At 44.2% G+C, this 16,796-nt stretch overlaps 1 protein-coding gene and 1 pseudogene across 1 annotated transcript; both read left to right on the top strand.

Moving 5' to 3' along the window:
* The window catches only part of LOC141059267 (uncharacterized), a 176,964-nt pseudogene that overhangs the window by 157,284 nt on the left and 2,884 nt on the right, over positions 1–16,796 (top strand).
* Positions 586–14,384, top strand: LOC141059333 (uncharacterized). The gene is made up of 3 exons (XM_073555660.1): positions 586–645; positions 10,966–14,122; positions 14,250–14,384. Exons 1-2 carry the CDS (start codon positions 586–588, stop codon positions 11,890–11,892), a joined length of 987 nt encoding a protein of 328 aa, XP_073411761.1. The 3' UTR covers positions 11,893–14,122; positions 14,250–14,384.

Raw genomic sequence — 16,796 nt, 5'->3', positions numbered from 1 at the left:
GTAAATGCAGAGTAACGCAAACTTCACTAGATGGCAGTAGAGTAGAGAGTAAGCTGAAATCCTGCTAAGAGCAGACTAGCAGAACTTTAGCAAGGCTACCACTAGATGCCAGCAGAATAGTCAGAGAGTTGGGTCGATACCAGAGTTTTGCGTAGCACAAAGGAGAAATCCCAAACACAGAGTCAGAGAAGTGCCAAAAGGTCAGTACCGGTATGTAGCAGAGGTATGATAAGAAAGAGACAGAATCAGGTCTTGAGTCGAGTCCCGCGGAATCCAAACATAGGGACACAGAGTCGGGACGGGTTGGAGAGGGTTGCAAAGACACGGGCAAGGTCAGCTAAATGCAGCAAGACAAATCAGGAGTTGACCAGAGCCAGCTACAAATGCCGTAGGCAGGAAATATAACTGGCACTGCCTGCCGGATTCAGCGCAGAGATATAGCAGACCCGACACAGGAACGAGGCAGAGAAAGTTAACCCCTGACATGACCAGACCGGGAAAAGAGAGACAAGACCAAAACCCGGTCTAGATCATGACACAGACAAAAACCGTAAATAACCAATATAATTATTTATTTCCCTGATAATGGTGGGAATTGTTGTCACCGTGGCAACAGTGAATAATAACAAACAAGGTGATTACGAGGTGAAATATACAATATCAGATAGACAATGAATTCTCCGGCTCTCTCTCACTCTAATAACAGCCTATAACCATAGGTTACTTTATCTATCGAAAAGGGTGATTTTCCTGACACATAGTCGACAACACTGTCTCTTCTGTGAACACAGACTATAGCGGGGTCTCTGCCTCTTCCCATAAGGCCATAAGTCCTCCTAACAAAGTCTGTCAAGGTTTGCTGGGCCGCCTTCACTTCAACTGGATTGTCTGTTGTACTACCCTGGACCAACACCTGTATTGACGTAAATGCTGGAGCAGTGGCCCAGGTCACTCGCTCTTCATTGCAGGCGTATACTACTGAGCGGAATCTCCTCACAAATCTTCGGTACTTGAGGAACTGCGCATGTCTCTTGTACCAGAAGTAGTGAGAGCTGGGACTCTGCTCTTACCTGGTGTAGTTTGGACTCTGGGTCTTGACTGGCGCAGGTCACATTCTCGGGCCTTGATAGTCATAGTCTGGACTCCGGGTCTTGACCAGCGCAGGTCTGATTCTCGGGCCTTGGCTGGCATAGTCTGGACTCTGGGACTTGTCTGGTGCTGCCTGGGTTCTGCCACCACAACCAGCTGCCTCGGGCACTTTACCATTGCCTGGTACCTCAGATTCTTCACTGGCATCCCTTTTTTGTTGCTGCAAAATCTGTTTTGGCTTTTGGGGCTATTGCCTTTATAATAACAGTAAACTGTATCATCAAGGTCACCTGACCTGGTGTACCATCTAGACTCTTTCTTCCTGAAACTCTCCCTCTTCCCATTGATTCCATAGGGTCCCGTCTAGATGGCAGTCTTTTGCACGAATGCCGCACAACCCTGAGGATTTGTTCTTCTTATGTAACATCTTTTTACACCCCTTATGCAGTATATATGATGCCCATAACATAGTATAAAGTTTCCACAGTACTGGCATCTCTCACACAAAAGATATTTCCACAATATCGCCATACCCCCACACAATTAGTATAATCTCACAATACCACCATCCCACCACACTCAGTATAATCTTCTCATAATACCGCAATTCAATCCACACAGTAAAATATTTCCATAGTACCATTATCCCACCACATTCAGTATAATGTTCCCACAGTATCGCCATCCCCCTCACACACAGTATAATGTTCCCACAGTACTGCCATTCCCCCACGTTCAAATGTTCCCACTGTTCTGCCCCCTACATGCACAATATAGTACCATCCACCCCACCGACAACCTCACAGCTAATTAAGAAATACTCAGCCTCATTCTTGGTGCAGATACTAATGAACCCAGGACCTATGATATATTTTTTCCATATGATACTTGGATAGGCAGAGTGTATCATCCAAAATGGTAGCCCATATGGTTGCTATGGTGCCTATGAATTGACAGGGCTCGGTGGGGTGTAGTATTGGTCACCCTCTCATTCCCATCATCACAATTTCAGCAATTTCCACATTCCCATGACAGTGATACCATTGAATAGAATAGTGAATCAGGGAGTCGAAAGCTCCTGATCCACCATTCAGCCTTCACCTGTGAGTCTGAGACTCCGTGCACTGCAGGCACCATGATGTCACTACATCACACCTGTAGTATGGAGCCTCAGTCATCACACCACGTAGAGCAGAGCAGGAATTGTGGGGGCATCATATTAAGAGAAGAGCTGTTGGGACCCTCATACTGAGTGTATGGCTAGTAGGGGCCATTATACTGGGATTGTGGTGGACTGTAAATGCCTCCATACTGATTGAGGGTTCTTATTTTGTGTAGCAGGTTGTGGTGGCCATAATACTGTGTGAGGTGCTGTGGGGGTCGACATACTGTGTGAGAGACCTCATAAGGAGAACAATTTCCTTGTGATGAGTCAGATAGGCCAAAGGTCTGCATTTGTTGTGTTTCTTAAGTTTATTTTTGAACTTTGGTATCCCTCATTCATCTCCATACCATCTGGTCCAGGCCTGTCAAATACAACAGCAGCATGCAATCTGCAGAGTCTGGAGATATGACTCTGCCAATTCTACAGTATATATGTAGATAGATTTTTTTTTTCTTTATGTTGGAGGGCCATTTCCAGCTATTGCTGTGGGACCTTTGATTTCTATCTTCTCCACTATGTACAGTATAGGATAATAGAGTATAATAAAGTAGTTATGGACGTGACTTAACTAACATTATGCAGTGACTCTGTTTTCCCTATAGTGATGGATATTTCTTGTTGCTGAAACTGTGATATTTTTTTCCACTTTAAACCATTTTTTAACAACTCTGATTAGTGCGATCATCCAACATACAAGCCTCTGATGGCTCCGGTGATGCACTGTACTACTTTAGTGCCGTGTATCACCACTGCCTGTCAGTGTAGTACTACTGACCTCATACACATGAGATAAGTGTTGGCTGCAGTGTCGCTATCCGGGCATTACTGCCCTGATTGGTGTATGGGGCCCGATCAGCAGAGGGGGCCCACATCGGGCCCCGTCTTTTCTGCTCCAGGCCCCAGTGGCAGGATTCTGCCGGTGCAGATGTAGGTTGAGTTACTGTATTGCTGTGTGAGTCCAGGCCCACATGTCAATAGTTAAAGCCGCCCGCCAATCGGAGGCTGGCAGCTGACGTCAACACGCACGTCGCCAGCGTATGACGTCATTGTCATTCACTGGCGAGTGCGCGCTTGAAAGGCCTGGAGGGATCATCGCTCACTGCAGGAGCATGGCGAGGTAAGGTGAACTTTTTTTTATTTTTATAGAAAGCGGCAAGCCACAATATGTTACACCGGCAGGATGGAGACACATGGACCATGTGTCTCCTTTCTGCCCGGGGCAGAATGGAGACACGAAGGCTGGACAGGAGATACGGGGGCAGAATGGAAACAGCGGGCAGGATTGGAGACACGTGGGAAGCATTGGAAACATGGGGCAGGATGGAGACATGGTGCAGGATGGAAACAGATGGAGCAGGATGGAGACAGATGGTGCAGGATGGAGACAGATGGTGCAGCATCATGAGGCAGGATGGAGACACATGATGCAACATCATGGGGCAGGATAAAGACAGATGGTGCAGGATCATGAGGCAGGATGGAGACAGATGATGCAGCAACATGGGGCAGGATGGAGACAGATGGGGCAGGATGGAAACAGGGCAGGATCATGGTACAGATGGGGCAGGATGGATCATCACATGAGGGCAGAATGGATACTCATGAGGACAGGAGACCATATGGGGCCAGGATGGGAGAACATATGGCTGGAGCCAGGAATTTGACACACGGGCAGCCAGAAGGGGGGATATTATTATCATAGAGGCTATTTAAGGGATATTATTACTGCGGTGATGTATTTATTTTATTTTTTGAAGATACTGTTTTAAATGGGGGAGGTGGTCCTGTTACTGTGCAGAGCGACAATATGTCGACTTTTTTCTTCATCTGGTGTAGTTTAGAATTTGGGGAAAAAAATTGTTCTGCAAGCGGTGCTCTAGATAACTGTTATTTCTTGCAGAGATGAACCCTGACTGGAAGAAATGATGGTGGTCTGTGCTGGATGAAGATGAAAAGCAAAGAAGAAGGACTTCACCTAGAGACCTCACTGGTGAGTCAGTGTGTTACCTGTATATTGACACTATATACAGAGCTCCTGTGTATAATGTCACTGGTGATCACTGTATTATCTGTACACTAACACTATATATAGATCGATCTCCTGTATATAATGTCACCGATGATTACTGTTGTAACGAATGGAAGCGGAGGCAGAGATGGTGAAGTTCACATTCGTTTTTATTTCTTAAGTGGAACCTCAGGACCACGGTCAGGGTGGCTCCGAAGAGGGCGTGACTAGTGAGCTCCGGGTACCCGTAGTAAGCCCCTCAGGCAGGGCCAGAATGGAATACCCGGAGGACACAGGTGCTACCTCCAGTTAGACCCCAAACACGTGGCAGCTGTCCCAGTGTGACCAAAAGGGATAACAAAGGTTATAGCAGAGTCCGTAATGAGCTGGGTCCTGGATCCGGGTAGTTGGTAAGGAGTCGGTTCCAGTGACCTTCACACAGTCCTTGGACTCGGATGGCTGTTGGCGGAATGGGATGGCTTAGGCCCAGATGGTTGTAGATATAACCAGGTAACACAGGATACTGTTATGCTCTGGAGACAGAGAGCATTAGGCAATGCACAGAGACTACAGATGCAGCGCAGACAGGTTAGCATGAGAACCGAATGTAGCAATGATAGATACTCGTTGCTCCGGCGCTCTCGCTATGGAGGAGAGGCCAGAAATAGCAGCCAGTGCGCTACCATTGGTTAATTGCATTTTTTGAAGAATGCACACCGCCTCTTTAAGAAGGCAAGAGAGCGGGCGGGCATGCCCTAATAGTCTTAGCTACAGATCTCCTCACAGGACGCCAGGAGGAGGAGGGAGGACAGAACGCTGAACAGCAGCATGAGAGGCTAGAGGTGAGTGCCCAGAACGGAGAGCAGCGGCAGGCCTGGATGCAGCGCCAGGTGTAACAGCGGCAGACCTGGGCGCAGCGCCAGAACGGGGACCGGGTGTAACAACTGTATTACCTGTGCACAGACATTGCATACTAAGTACAGATCTCCTGTGTATAATGGCACTTATGGTGATATTAGTATAGTGTATTTTTATTACTGATCAGTATTGTAGTATTCAGTCACTATGTGGTGGTAATATATTGTCCGGCCATGGTGTGACGGCATTTGTTCCTTGTATGTGGTATTATTGGTCACCATGTGGTGGTAATATGTGGTCAGGACGTGTTGAGGTGGTATTTGTTCCTTTTATATGATATTATTCGATCACTGTGGTGGTAATATGTGGTATGGACATGGTGTGGCGGTATTTGTTCTTTGTATGTGGTATTATAGGTCACTATGTGGTGGTAATCTGGTGTCTTGTCATGGTGCTGTGGTATTTGTCCCCTGTATGTGATATTATTTGTCATTTTAAAAATTGGAAAATAAATGAAAATACACCTAAATTGTGTTGGATATTTTAACAAATGTTTAATAGGTTAGAGTAGAGTAGGGCCTGGCCAAAAGAGTCCACCTCTTGGCGACTTAAAGAATCTTTTGCCCAAAACAAAAGCTGCTGGCAATATGTGTGATCTGGTGATGGGAAATGTTAATGTGTGGTGAGAATTGTAGTTTTTCCAAGAGAGAGCGGTGGGACAGTGGACAGTTCAAGGTGTGGAGGCGGGGCTGGGGTGGAGCCTGGGCGGAGTCTCAAGGGGTCCCAAAAATTTTGCCAGTTTGGGGCCCCGAAATTCCTAGTGCCAGCCCTTGTTGGCTGTACGGTTATTTGGCAGACGGCTATCTCTCCCAACTCTCCCATACACAAATATTCCAGCTTTTCTGTGGTCTGTAAGAGAGAGTCACCTCCAGAGTCCTCTAGAGGAGCATTATCTACAGGAAGAAAAAATGGATTAGCCTCTGAAATTCTGGATGCCAGATCCTTCTCTGCCCTGCCCTCATCTGTCGGGAGGCCCCAAAAACATTATATAGTTAGCCAAACCCCCCAAAATCAGTGCTTTCATGTAACTTTGAAAAAGGAAAAAGTCAGCTCACCCCTCTTGTACTCCAGGAGCTCGAGCACGGAGACCTGCAGTGCAGCAGGAGAGAAATCCAATGAACAAGAAAATCCAGCTTAATGAAAAGTTCTTCAGGAACTAAGAAGCTGGATTTTCTTGTTCATTTCATGTAACTTTAGTCTAATGTGTATGGGGGCGATAAAAGGTAACTTATTGGGTGCTGCCTCTGGCTCAGACTAATAGATCTTCGTACATTGCAGTCCCAGACACTATTATTAGGCAAGTAAGTATCGTAATACCTTGGCTGCCCCATACTATCGAGTACTTGGGGGAGGAGGGGATTCAGCCAAACTCTGTCACACCTTCTTAGACATACCTTCCATCCGTCCCGGATCTGGCGGGACAGTCCCGATTTTGACTGTCTGCCCCGATGTCCCGCCCGGGAGCTTATTTTTCCCGCATTGCACTGAGCCACCACGCTCCCCCATGCACCTACCCCACCCTCGCCCTCCCAGAGAGACCCACCGGCCACCGCAGCTCCTCACTGATAAATCCCAGCAATGATGTCATTGGTCTGCTCTGTGCTGTGAGGTCACAGGAGGGAAGGAGTCAGGGGTCACATGATCAGGGGCCTCAGTGTGTGCAGGACTCTGCTGTGCTGGTTGTCATGGTGCTGGATGAGGGGAAGTTTATGTGTGGGGTCAGGAGGGGTTTACAGTGTGGATGTAGCAGAGCCCGCGTGTGTATGAGGTGTACGGAGCAGAGTCATGTGTATATGGGGTGTGTGGAGCCATATGTTTACGAGGTGTGCGGAGCAGAGCCACGTGTGTACGAGGTGTACGGAGCGGAGCCGCACGTGTACGAGGTGTACGGAGCGCAGCTGCACGTGTACGAGATGTACGGAGCAGAGCCGCACGTGTACGAGGTGTACGGAGCAGAGCCGCACGTGTACGAGGTGTACGGAGCGGAGCCGCACGTGTATGAGGTGTACGGAGCAGAGCCGCACATGTACGAGGTGTACGGAGCGGAGCCGCACATGTACGAGGTGTACGGAGCGGAGCCGTGTGTGTACGAGGTGTGCGGAGCGGAACCGTGTGTGTACGAGGTGTACAGAGCGGAGCCATGTGTGTACGAGGTGTACGGAGCAGAGATGTGTATGAAGTGTACGGAGCGGAGCTGCGTGTGTGCAAGGTGTACAGAGCGGAGCCGTGTGTGTACGAGATCTACGGAATGGAGCCGTGTGTGTACGGGATGTGCGGAGCCGCATGTGTACGCGGTGTACGGAGTGGAACCGTGTGTATACGAGGCGTACGGAGAGGATCTGTGTGTGTATGAGGTGTACGATGCGGACATGTGTACGGAGCAGAGATGTATACGGAGCGGAGCTGCGTGTGTGCAAGCAGGGCTGTGGAGTCGGAGTCGGTGCTCATTTTAGTGAAGTCGGAGTTGGAGTCGGTTTAAAATGGACATACTCCGACTCCTAAAATATATAATAAATTGGGTACAGTAGTTCAATGCAGAATATTCTGAATATTTTTTCATAGGAATTTGGGAAAGTTAAGAAATGTCCTATAAATGACTGTTCTATTCCTGATCTAAGGCTACATTCACACACAGCGTTTTTGCTGCGTTTTTTGTGGATACGTTTTTCATCTGCAAAAGCAGATCAGATTTTTAAAAAACCGCATCACCTGAAAGGTTTTTGAGCTCATAGATAATGTTTTCAATAGCAAAAGCAGATTAGAAATCTGCTCTATCTATATATCCATTTATCCATATCTGTCTCCATATCTTATCTGTACCAAAAAGAATGAAAGCCGGGTAGCAAACAGACTAACACTTCCTGCCAGGCAAAGGAGGAGAAAAGAGCGTCTCAAACATCATTAACAAGATATTTTGTAAGTGACAAAGTTACTGTAACAATGACAGCAGATATGTCTAAAAGACAGCTCATACAGCTTGTTGTGAAGGACGGTGTACCATTATCATTATTTGCACGGCCAGCTTTTACAGCTCTTAATGGAGAAATGGCCGCAAACTTGGCGTTTCTCTGGAAAGAGAAAGTATTAGAAAATTAGTGATTGAAGAAGCCCTTAAACAAAAGGAAGATCTTAAAAAGACTCTCAAAAGACTCTTCATGTTTCTTACAATGGATGCCTGCACACGTCACAGAGTGAACTAGTTTGCCATCAATTTTCGATATGTTTGTGACAACAAAAATTGTTATCAACACGCTGGCAGTAAAAGATACTAAAGCTCATCACAGCAGCCAGTTTCTCCAGGCCTTAGTGGAAAAAGTTCTGCAAGATTACGAACTCAAAAAAGAACAGGTTCTTGCTATTGTAACGGACAATGCTTCAAACATAAGTACAATTACACTGATGAATGAGAGGAATGAACAACAGCTAGAGGAACATTTAGGATTCAGTGTATTTGAGATGGAAGGCCACAGTGCTGTTCATGTAACTGAGGAAAAACAGATATTACTACAGAAGAACAGCAAAATTATAGTGCAGAAATAGATGATCTTGTTGAAGCTACTTCAAAGCACTTTCCTATTCATCATATGCGGTGTGTTGTGCACACGCTGCAGCTGGCAATAAGAGATAGTCTGCAAGAGGGACATGCTGGTAATCTGATTGGAAAAGTAAGGAAATTGGTTATTGCCGCCAGAACCCCTAAAATTGATTCCATCTTGAAGAGACGTGCTGGAAAAGGGCAATTGTTGATCAACTAAAACCGTTTCTTATAGATATGGCGAACCCTCAGGTAACCCTAAATGAAGGTCAATGGACACAGGTGGCTGAATTGAAGGAATTGCTTAATCACCCATTTACTGTGACTAAAAAATTACAAGCTGAGTATTTAACTCCTGGCATTTTCATGAGGGAGTGGAAGAACTTGCTATTTTGCTGTTTAATCGCAGATGGCATTTCTGCTTCAATGAAACGGAGAGAGACACAGCTATTGGAAAATAAAATTTTTCTGGCAGCTGTTTATGTGGACCCAAGTCATCGTATATTGCTTGATGATCAACAGCTTACTAAAGGAAAAGAAGCTCTGACTGAGGTAGCAGTTAGGAAGAGTGGCCTACAGGAGGATTGCCAGGCACAACAGGACTCTGGTCCTGACAGTGCTACTGCTGCCATATCTTCATCCTCATCAGATGAGGAGTTTGACTTTGACAAGTATTTGGATGACATGGAGCAGGCAAAGCGTTGCTGCAAGGAAAAAGATTTAACTCTGTCTCCTATAGCAAGCAGATTGACCATATTTCAGCAAAATGTTTCATTTGCTCTCAAAGAAATAGAAAAATTCAACCGTTCATCAAAACTGACTGTGCATGAGGCAATTCCTTTATACCCGGAAATTGTTAGAGATGTTGCCCATGTGGTTACGGCTTTGCCTCCAACCCAAATTAGTGTAGAGAGGTTGTTCTCTAGCCTTAAAATTATTAGGTCAGATTTGAGGTTATCGATGAAGGAGGATCTGATGGAGGCAATTTTATTTCTTAGAACAAATTCATAGACTGCACAAATGTTATTTAGTATGTTTTTGTTGAAAACTGCTTTTTGCCACTTATAGTTTATGCAGTATATATACACACACTATATATATATATATATATGTAATCGATATTACATAGTGTATTACATATTTACAATTTATTACAGTTTTTTGTGTTCTAAAGTTGTATTCCAATAAATATTATGTTCTATCTAAATATCTTGATTATTGTATCATAAAAATGATTTAATGTCTAATTTTTCACTTAAATATAAGCAATATATGTGGGAGTCGGAGTCGTGGAGTTGGAGTCGGTGTAAGGGAAATTGAGGAGTCGGAGTGGCAGGTTTGGCTTACCGACTTGACAGCCCTGTGTGCAAGGTGTACAGAGCGGAGCCGTATGTGTGCGAGATCTACGGAACGGAGCCGTATGTGTACGGGGTGTGCGGAGTCGCATGTGTACGCGGTGTATGGAGCGGAGCTGCATGTGTATGAGGTGTACAGAGCAGAGATGTGTACGAGGTGTACGGAGCAGAGCCATGTGTGTAGGAGGTGTACGGAGTGGAGTTGTGTGTGTACTAGGTGTAGAGAGCAGAGCTGTGTGTGTACGAGGTGTATGGAGCAAAGTCGTATGTGTACAAAGTTTATGGAGTGGAGCCATGTGTGTACAAGGTGTACAGAGCGTGGCCGCATGTATACAAGGTGTATCGACCAGAGCTGCATGTGTAGGAGGTTTACGGAGTGGAGCCATGTTTGTACTGAGTGGAGCCGTGTGTGCGAGGTGTACGGAGCGGAGCCGTGAGTGTACAAGGCATACAAAGCGGAACTGTGAGTGTACAAGGTGTTTGGTGGGGAGCATTCATACCTCCCAAACATCCCGGATCCAGCGGGACAGTCCCGATTTAGAGAGAGAGTCTGCCCCACTGCCCCGGCCGGGAGCTTACTTTTCCCACTGACACAAGAGTACACGACGGAGCCCTGAGGAGCACTTTAGAATTCCCAAGCGACTTGCCACTCGGATGTGACGAGCTAGAAGCTGACCGGAAATTAGATAATTTCAGGAGGAGATTGTGACGGAACCATGGAGGCTCTTCAGGGTATGCTTCAGATCCATCACTGTGTCCTCTTCCAACAGCGCGGACAGCGGGATCGCCTTGGACTCGGGGATGTCGGCCATGTGAGCGGATCATGATATGTTCTACACTGGGAGGCTCTGGTGAGCACTACAATGGGAGCCGGGCTGCTATAGTATCTTAATAGAATCTTTCTTTCTCCATTTTTTCTTTCCCCTCTTTCTCTCCCTCTCTCTCTGTTCTTTCTTTCCCCTCTTTCTTTCTTTCTCTCTCTGTTCTTTCTTTCATTCTCGCTCTCTGTTTCTTTCTTTCTATCTATTCTTTCTTTCTCTCAATCTCTTTGTTCTTTCTTTCTTTCTCTTTCATTCTTTCTCTCTCTGTTCTTTCTTTCCTTCTTTCTTTCCCCTCTTTCTTTCTCTCTCTCTCTGTTTCTATCTTTCTCTCTTATCTCTATGTTCTTTCTTTCTTTCTCTTTCATTCTTTCTTTCTCTCTCTGTACTTTCTTTCCCCTCTTTCTTACTCTCTCCCTCTGTTCTTTATTTCTTTTCCCTTTCTCTCTCTCTGTTCCTTCTTGCTTTCCCCTCTTTTTTCTGTCCCCTATTTCTTTCTCTCTGCTCTTTCTTTCTCTGTTTCTTTCTTTCTCTCTATCTCTCTGTTCTTTCTTTCTCTCTGTTCTTGCTTTCCCCTCTTTCTCTCTCCCTCTGTTTTCTTTCTTTCCCCTCTTTCTTTCTCTTTCGTTCTCTCTGTTCTTTCTTTCCCCTCTCTTTCTCTCTCCCTCTCTGTTCTTTCTTTCTTTCCCCTCTTTTTTTTCTCTCTGTTCTTTTTTTCTTTCCCCTCTTTCTTTCTCTCTCTGTTCGTTTTTTTTCTCTCTCTGGTTCATTCTTCTTTATTTCTCTCTGTTCTTTCTTTCCCCTCTTTCATTCTCTCTCTGTTCTTTCTTTCCCCTCTTTCTTTCTCTCTCTCTGTTCTTTCTTTCCCCTTTTTCTTTCTCTCTCTGTTCTGTCTTTCTCTCCTTTCTTTCTCTCTCTGTTCTTTATTCCCCTCTTTCTTTCTCTCTCTCTTCTTTCTCTCTGTTCTTTCTTTTGCTCTGTTCTTTCTTTCATTCCCCTCTTAATTTCTCTCGCTAATCTTTCTTTCTCTCTGTCATTTCTCTCTCTGTTCTTTCTTTCTTTCTCTTTCATTCTTTCTTTCTCTCTGTTCTTTCTTTCTTTCCCCTCTTTCTTCCTCTTTCTTTCTTTCTTTTTCTCTTTCTTTTTCTCTCTGTTCTTTCTTTCTCTCTCTCTGTTTCTTTCTCTCTATCTCTATGTTCTTTATTTCTCTTTCATTCTTTCTCTCTGTTCTTTCCTTCCCCTTTCTTTCTTTCCCCTTTCTTTCCCCTTTCTTTCTTTGTTCTTTCTTTCCCCTCTTTCTCTATCCCTCCCTGTTCTTTCTTTCTTTCTTTCTTTCTTTCCCCTTTCTTTCTTTCTCGCTCTGTTCCTTCTATCTTAACTTTCTTTTTTATCTACCCTCTTTCTTTCTCTCTGTTCTTTCTTTCTCTCTCTGTTTCTTTCTTTCGCTTTCTTTCTTTCTCTCTCTGTTCTTTCTTTCCCTTCTTTCTTTCTCTCTCCCTCTCTGTTCTTTCTTTCCTCTTTCTCTCTCCCTCTCTGTTCTTTCTTTCTTTCCCCTCTTTCTTTTTTCTCTCTCTCTGTTCTTTTTTCTGTCCCCTCTTTCTTTTTTCTCTCTCTGTTCTTTTTTCTGTCCCCTCTTTCTTTTTCTCTCTGTTCTTTCTTTTTTTTCTCTGTTTCTTTCTTGCTTCTTTCTTTCTCTCTGTTCTTTCTTTCTTTATCTGTTCTTTCTTTCTCTCCTTTCTTTCTCTCTGTTTTCTTTTTTCTCTCTGTTCTTTCTCTCCTCTTTCCTTTTCTTTATTTCTTTCTCTCTCTGTTCTTTCCTTCCCCTCTCTCTTTCTCTCTCCCTCTCTGTTCTTTTTTTCTCTTTCTTTCTTTCTTTCTTTCTTTCTTTTCCTTCTTCGTTCTTTCCCCTCTTTCTTTCCCTCTCTGTTCTTTCTTTCTCTCCTTTCTCTCTCTTTGTTTTCTTTTTTCTCTCTCTCTGTTCTTTCCTTCTTTTCCTCAGTACCAGTCAGTGTGCCCACAGTACCAGCCACTGTGCCCATAATGCCAGCCACTGTGCCCTCAGTACCAGTCAGTGTGATCAGCAGTGCTAAATGGGTGTGGTTGGGGCATGAACAAGGGTGTGACTAGTTGGAAATGGGTGTGGTCAGGCGTGGACTAAAATTTGCCACGACGCAACCTTTTTCCCTCTTTCCCTTCTTCAAAGGTTGGGAAGTATGTCTTAGATGCCATGTTTGCTTTGGCAGCAACAAGTAGTTAAACTGCCAGGGTTTTTGTTGCAGCCACACCTGTGCCGTCCCAGCGGTGTACATCTATGTTCTGGGGCCCAAAAGAGTTCTTTTTTTTAACAATTGTTTATTGTGTGAAAAAATAAAATGTGTATTCTGCTTTTCCCATGTTTTCTTCTTTTTACAAGAATTGTTGGAGTCAATTTTCTTTAGAAACATGTTAATATCTGTTTTTTTCTGGTGTTTTCTTGTAATATAGGAAAGCCTAAGGCCAGAAATAAACCCCATAAAACACTGTACATGGAGACTTTGGGATCAGATCATTTCTGTCCTTTGTGCTTGTGGAAACAAGAAAACCTTTTATAAAAGCCTCAAACTTCTGTGTGTGAATCAGACCTGAGATCTAACGTGATAGAAGATTACAGTGCGGGGAAGACGGGAAACCTTCATATAGACGGCCGGTGGGGATGGAGTCAGTGATGGACTCTGGCCAAATATGTTTCTGGAGCCGTAGTAGAAGATGAAGATGTCGTCCTCATCATGAAGTAGTTATTTCTCCTGTCACGTGTAATGAATATCTCCTGCAGTATTGCTAATGCCGATTCCAGTGTCGGTAAATGAGGCGAGAATTAGCGTTATGGAAGATGAGTCTATGAGAAACGTATTCAGCTGCCGACTCCGAGGGAGAAACTGCTTGTTGTCTGTGGCCTAAATATATAGGTTTTATTAGTAGATGTAAAGAAGAAAACTAAATACTGTAAAATAATCTCCTCATATGTTTCCCTTATTATCTCCAGTAATTGTATTATTACACAGGATTTTTATGATGTTACATCGGCTCATCTTCTCCTCATTCAGGTCGCTACAATATCGGATCCTCTCAGTGAAGATCTTCTACATAATATTTTTTTTCCAGATTTACCCATCAAAGATGGATATGGACAGAGACAAGATGGCGGAGAGGATATTACACCTCACCCTAGAGATCATCTTCCGGCTTACTGGAGAGGTGAGAGATTCTGATGACGTCACATTACATCATTCTTATCTATGGGAATAACATGGACAGAACTGGAGAGGTGAGGACTCTGGAAATGTCTGTAGTGAGATTTATTAATGTGTCTCTCCATAACCAGGATTACACAGTAGTGAAGAAGACCTCTAGTGAGCGCTGTCAGGACCCTGTGTCTGAGGGATGGGGAAGACCCCTGAGCCCAATCACTGGGCCTCCACCTCACCCCCTGATACATGAGGACATCAATGAACAGAAGATCCTAGAACTCATCCACAAGATGAATGAGATGCTGACTGGAGAGGTGACACTGCTGGGAATGCTGGGACATTGTACAGTAACACTATGAAGGGATCAGGGGATGACGGTATCTTTATATGTGTCAGGTTCCTATAAGGTGTCAGGATGTCGCTGTCTATTTCTCCATGGAGGAGTGGGAGTATTTAGAAGGACACAAAGATCTATACAAGGACGTCATGATGGAGGTTCCCCAGCCCCTCACATCACCAGGTAATAGACAGGACTAAATACACATGGCCTATAATTATCTGTATGTAAAGAATGAATTCAGTCCCTGTATGTGTTTCCTCCAGTTCTATCCAGTAAGATGACAACACCAGAGAGATGTCCCTGTCCTCTTCTTCCACAGGACTGTAAACAAGAAGATCCCAATGTTCCTCAGGATCACCAGGTAGATAGAGAGAAGGTGTCATGAGATCTCCCCTATGATGTGTAGACGGCTGTGAAGGTCTTGTGCTCAGTCTTGTTTTATCCACCAGTGTTATAGATTTTATACTTGTGTAATGAGAACGGAGGAGATGGCAGGATTAGAGCTGATCATAGATGTGACTTCTCCATCTGTCTGTGACATTTACATTATTTGTTTCAGGGTGAAGATCTGACCCATATTAATACTACAGAGACATATGTGAGGGGTGATGAGCGGTGTAAAGAGGAGATTCCTACATATGACTACCCAGGTGAGTAGTAACCACTAAATGCAGAGAAGTCACAGATTCATCTTACAGGAAAGATATGTATCTTTGTACCGTGTTAGCCAGTAGAGAGAAATACATTTAGAATTGAGAGTCCTCAGTGGTTGATACCTTTTAATGGCTAACTGAAAAGATGGTAACAAATTGCAAGCTTTCTAGACTACTCAGGTCTTTTCATCAGGCATAGAATAATACAAAATCTGAAGAATCACATATTTATACACAACACAGCACAGAAAGAAATAATGCAATAGATAAGACAAGAGACGTGAAGCAGAGCTATCATTATAAGAGAGTGATAAACAGTTGTGGCCATAAATATTGGAACAGTTCATAGATAAGGAGTGTGAATGTTTTATTGTCCTCTGATTGGGGTCTGAGTTCTGTGTTGTGATGGCCCCGCAAGGTCTGGGGTGCAAATTCCTTAATTGATATAAAAAGACATAAATCCATGCAACACATTCATTCCTGCATTGAGATTCTTCTCAGTCAACGTCTGTGGCTGCTACGTCGGTGGTGTCTTCTGACCGTATCACAATCATGAGATCACCATTTTGCCTCTAGACCACAACATTCTCCTCCACTCAAAACTGTTCAAATGACCTTTGGCATTGAAAGCCCTTTTTTATAGAACTTAACACCTGGAGGATCCACCTAGCTCCTGGGATTGGAAGACGCTGACCGTTACCTGCCCAGGTCTGTAAACTACAAAGCCAAGTGACAGTGTATGTAGGATCTGCTGACAAGTTAGAAAATCACTTGAATAAAAGTATTCTGATGGGCCTGTAAGAGAAATTGGAGGGTAATGATGCTGTTGGCTTCCTAGATCCCTGATATCTTATTGGATGAATCTACCTTCTCTCCCTTCTGTGCTGCTGAATGTCTCATATGGTCCCTACAAGGCCAGGTCCAGTCTTTCTGGCCAAACTTCGCTTTTATGATCGACATCATTAAATGAGCATTGAGGCCAAGTGTGAATTTCTGTACAATAACAACAGAATTTCCCTTTATCCTGACTTTTCTATTTGTATTAAAACTAACAAATTTCAAGGAGGATTGTGATAAACTACATAAAACCATTACACTTGTGCCATGATATATCTCTAAGCTGTGCATGGCTGATAGGCTCAGGACTCATAGTGGCTCCAATGGTCCATCTTAAATGAGTGCAACTCCGTTTTACTGTTGGAGTTCTCCCCTCATGCATAAGTTGTTGTTGGGGATGTAGCATTTTTATTTATTCTGTGTTTTTTTTTACCTGCTCATTCTGTGTGATTGATTGTGGTGGGATTGTTCTGCGTCACTTATGTGAGTCTGTAGCTCACTGATAGTCTTAAAAAAACCTCTCCATCGCTTTTTCCAAATGCATAAGAGTCTTACTGTAAATAAAAGCTCTCCATTGCCTTAGATCTAAATTTAAGGTGAACCCTTCAGCAGGATTGTACACAGCAACCTACACATAGTGTCAGGTCAGCGCTGTTATACTGATTACATTGATATCTGGTGATGAAATCCGTCTTGTGGTTGTTTTTTTTTCTAAACCTCACAATATTATATATGAATTATGTAAAAATGCAGAGCAGGTCACTGAGGGATGAGTAACCTGTAAAAAACAAATACAGATGCATATGTAAGCAGAGCACCACATACAGCCCCGCCCACAGCCCTGCCCCAGA

This window comes from Dendrobates tinctorius, unplaced genomic scaffold, assembly GCF_039654945.1.
Source record: "Dendrobates tinctorius isolate UK_male_01 unplaced genomic scaffold, ASM3965494v1 ptg000226l, whole genome shotgun sequence".
Taxonomy (NCBI): domain Eukaryota; kingdom Metazoa; phylum Chordata; class Amphibia; order Anura; family Dendrobatidae; genus Dendrobates; species Dendrobates tinctorius.
This window is presented reverse-complemented; position numbering and strand designations above follow the sequence as displayed.

Coding starts and splice junctions, on each gene's coding strand:
- LOC141059333 (XM_073555660.1), top strand. CDS start 586: ATGGTGGGAATTGTTGTCACCGTGGCAACAGTGAATAATAACAAACAA. Junction 646..10,965: donor ACAAACAAGGTGATTACGAG/GTGAAATATACA, acceptor GTATCTTAATAG/AATCTTTCTTTCTCCATTTT.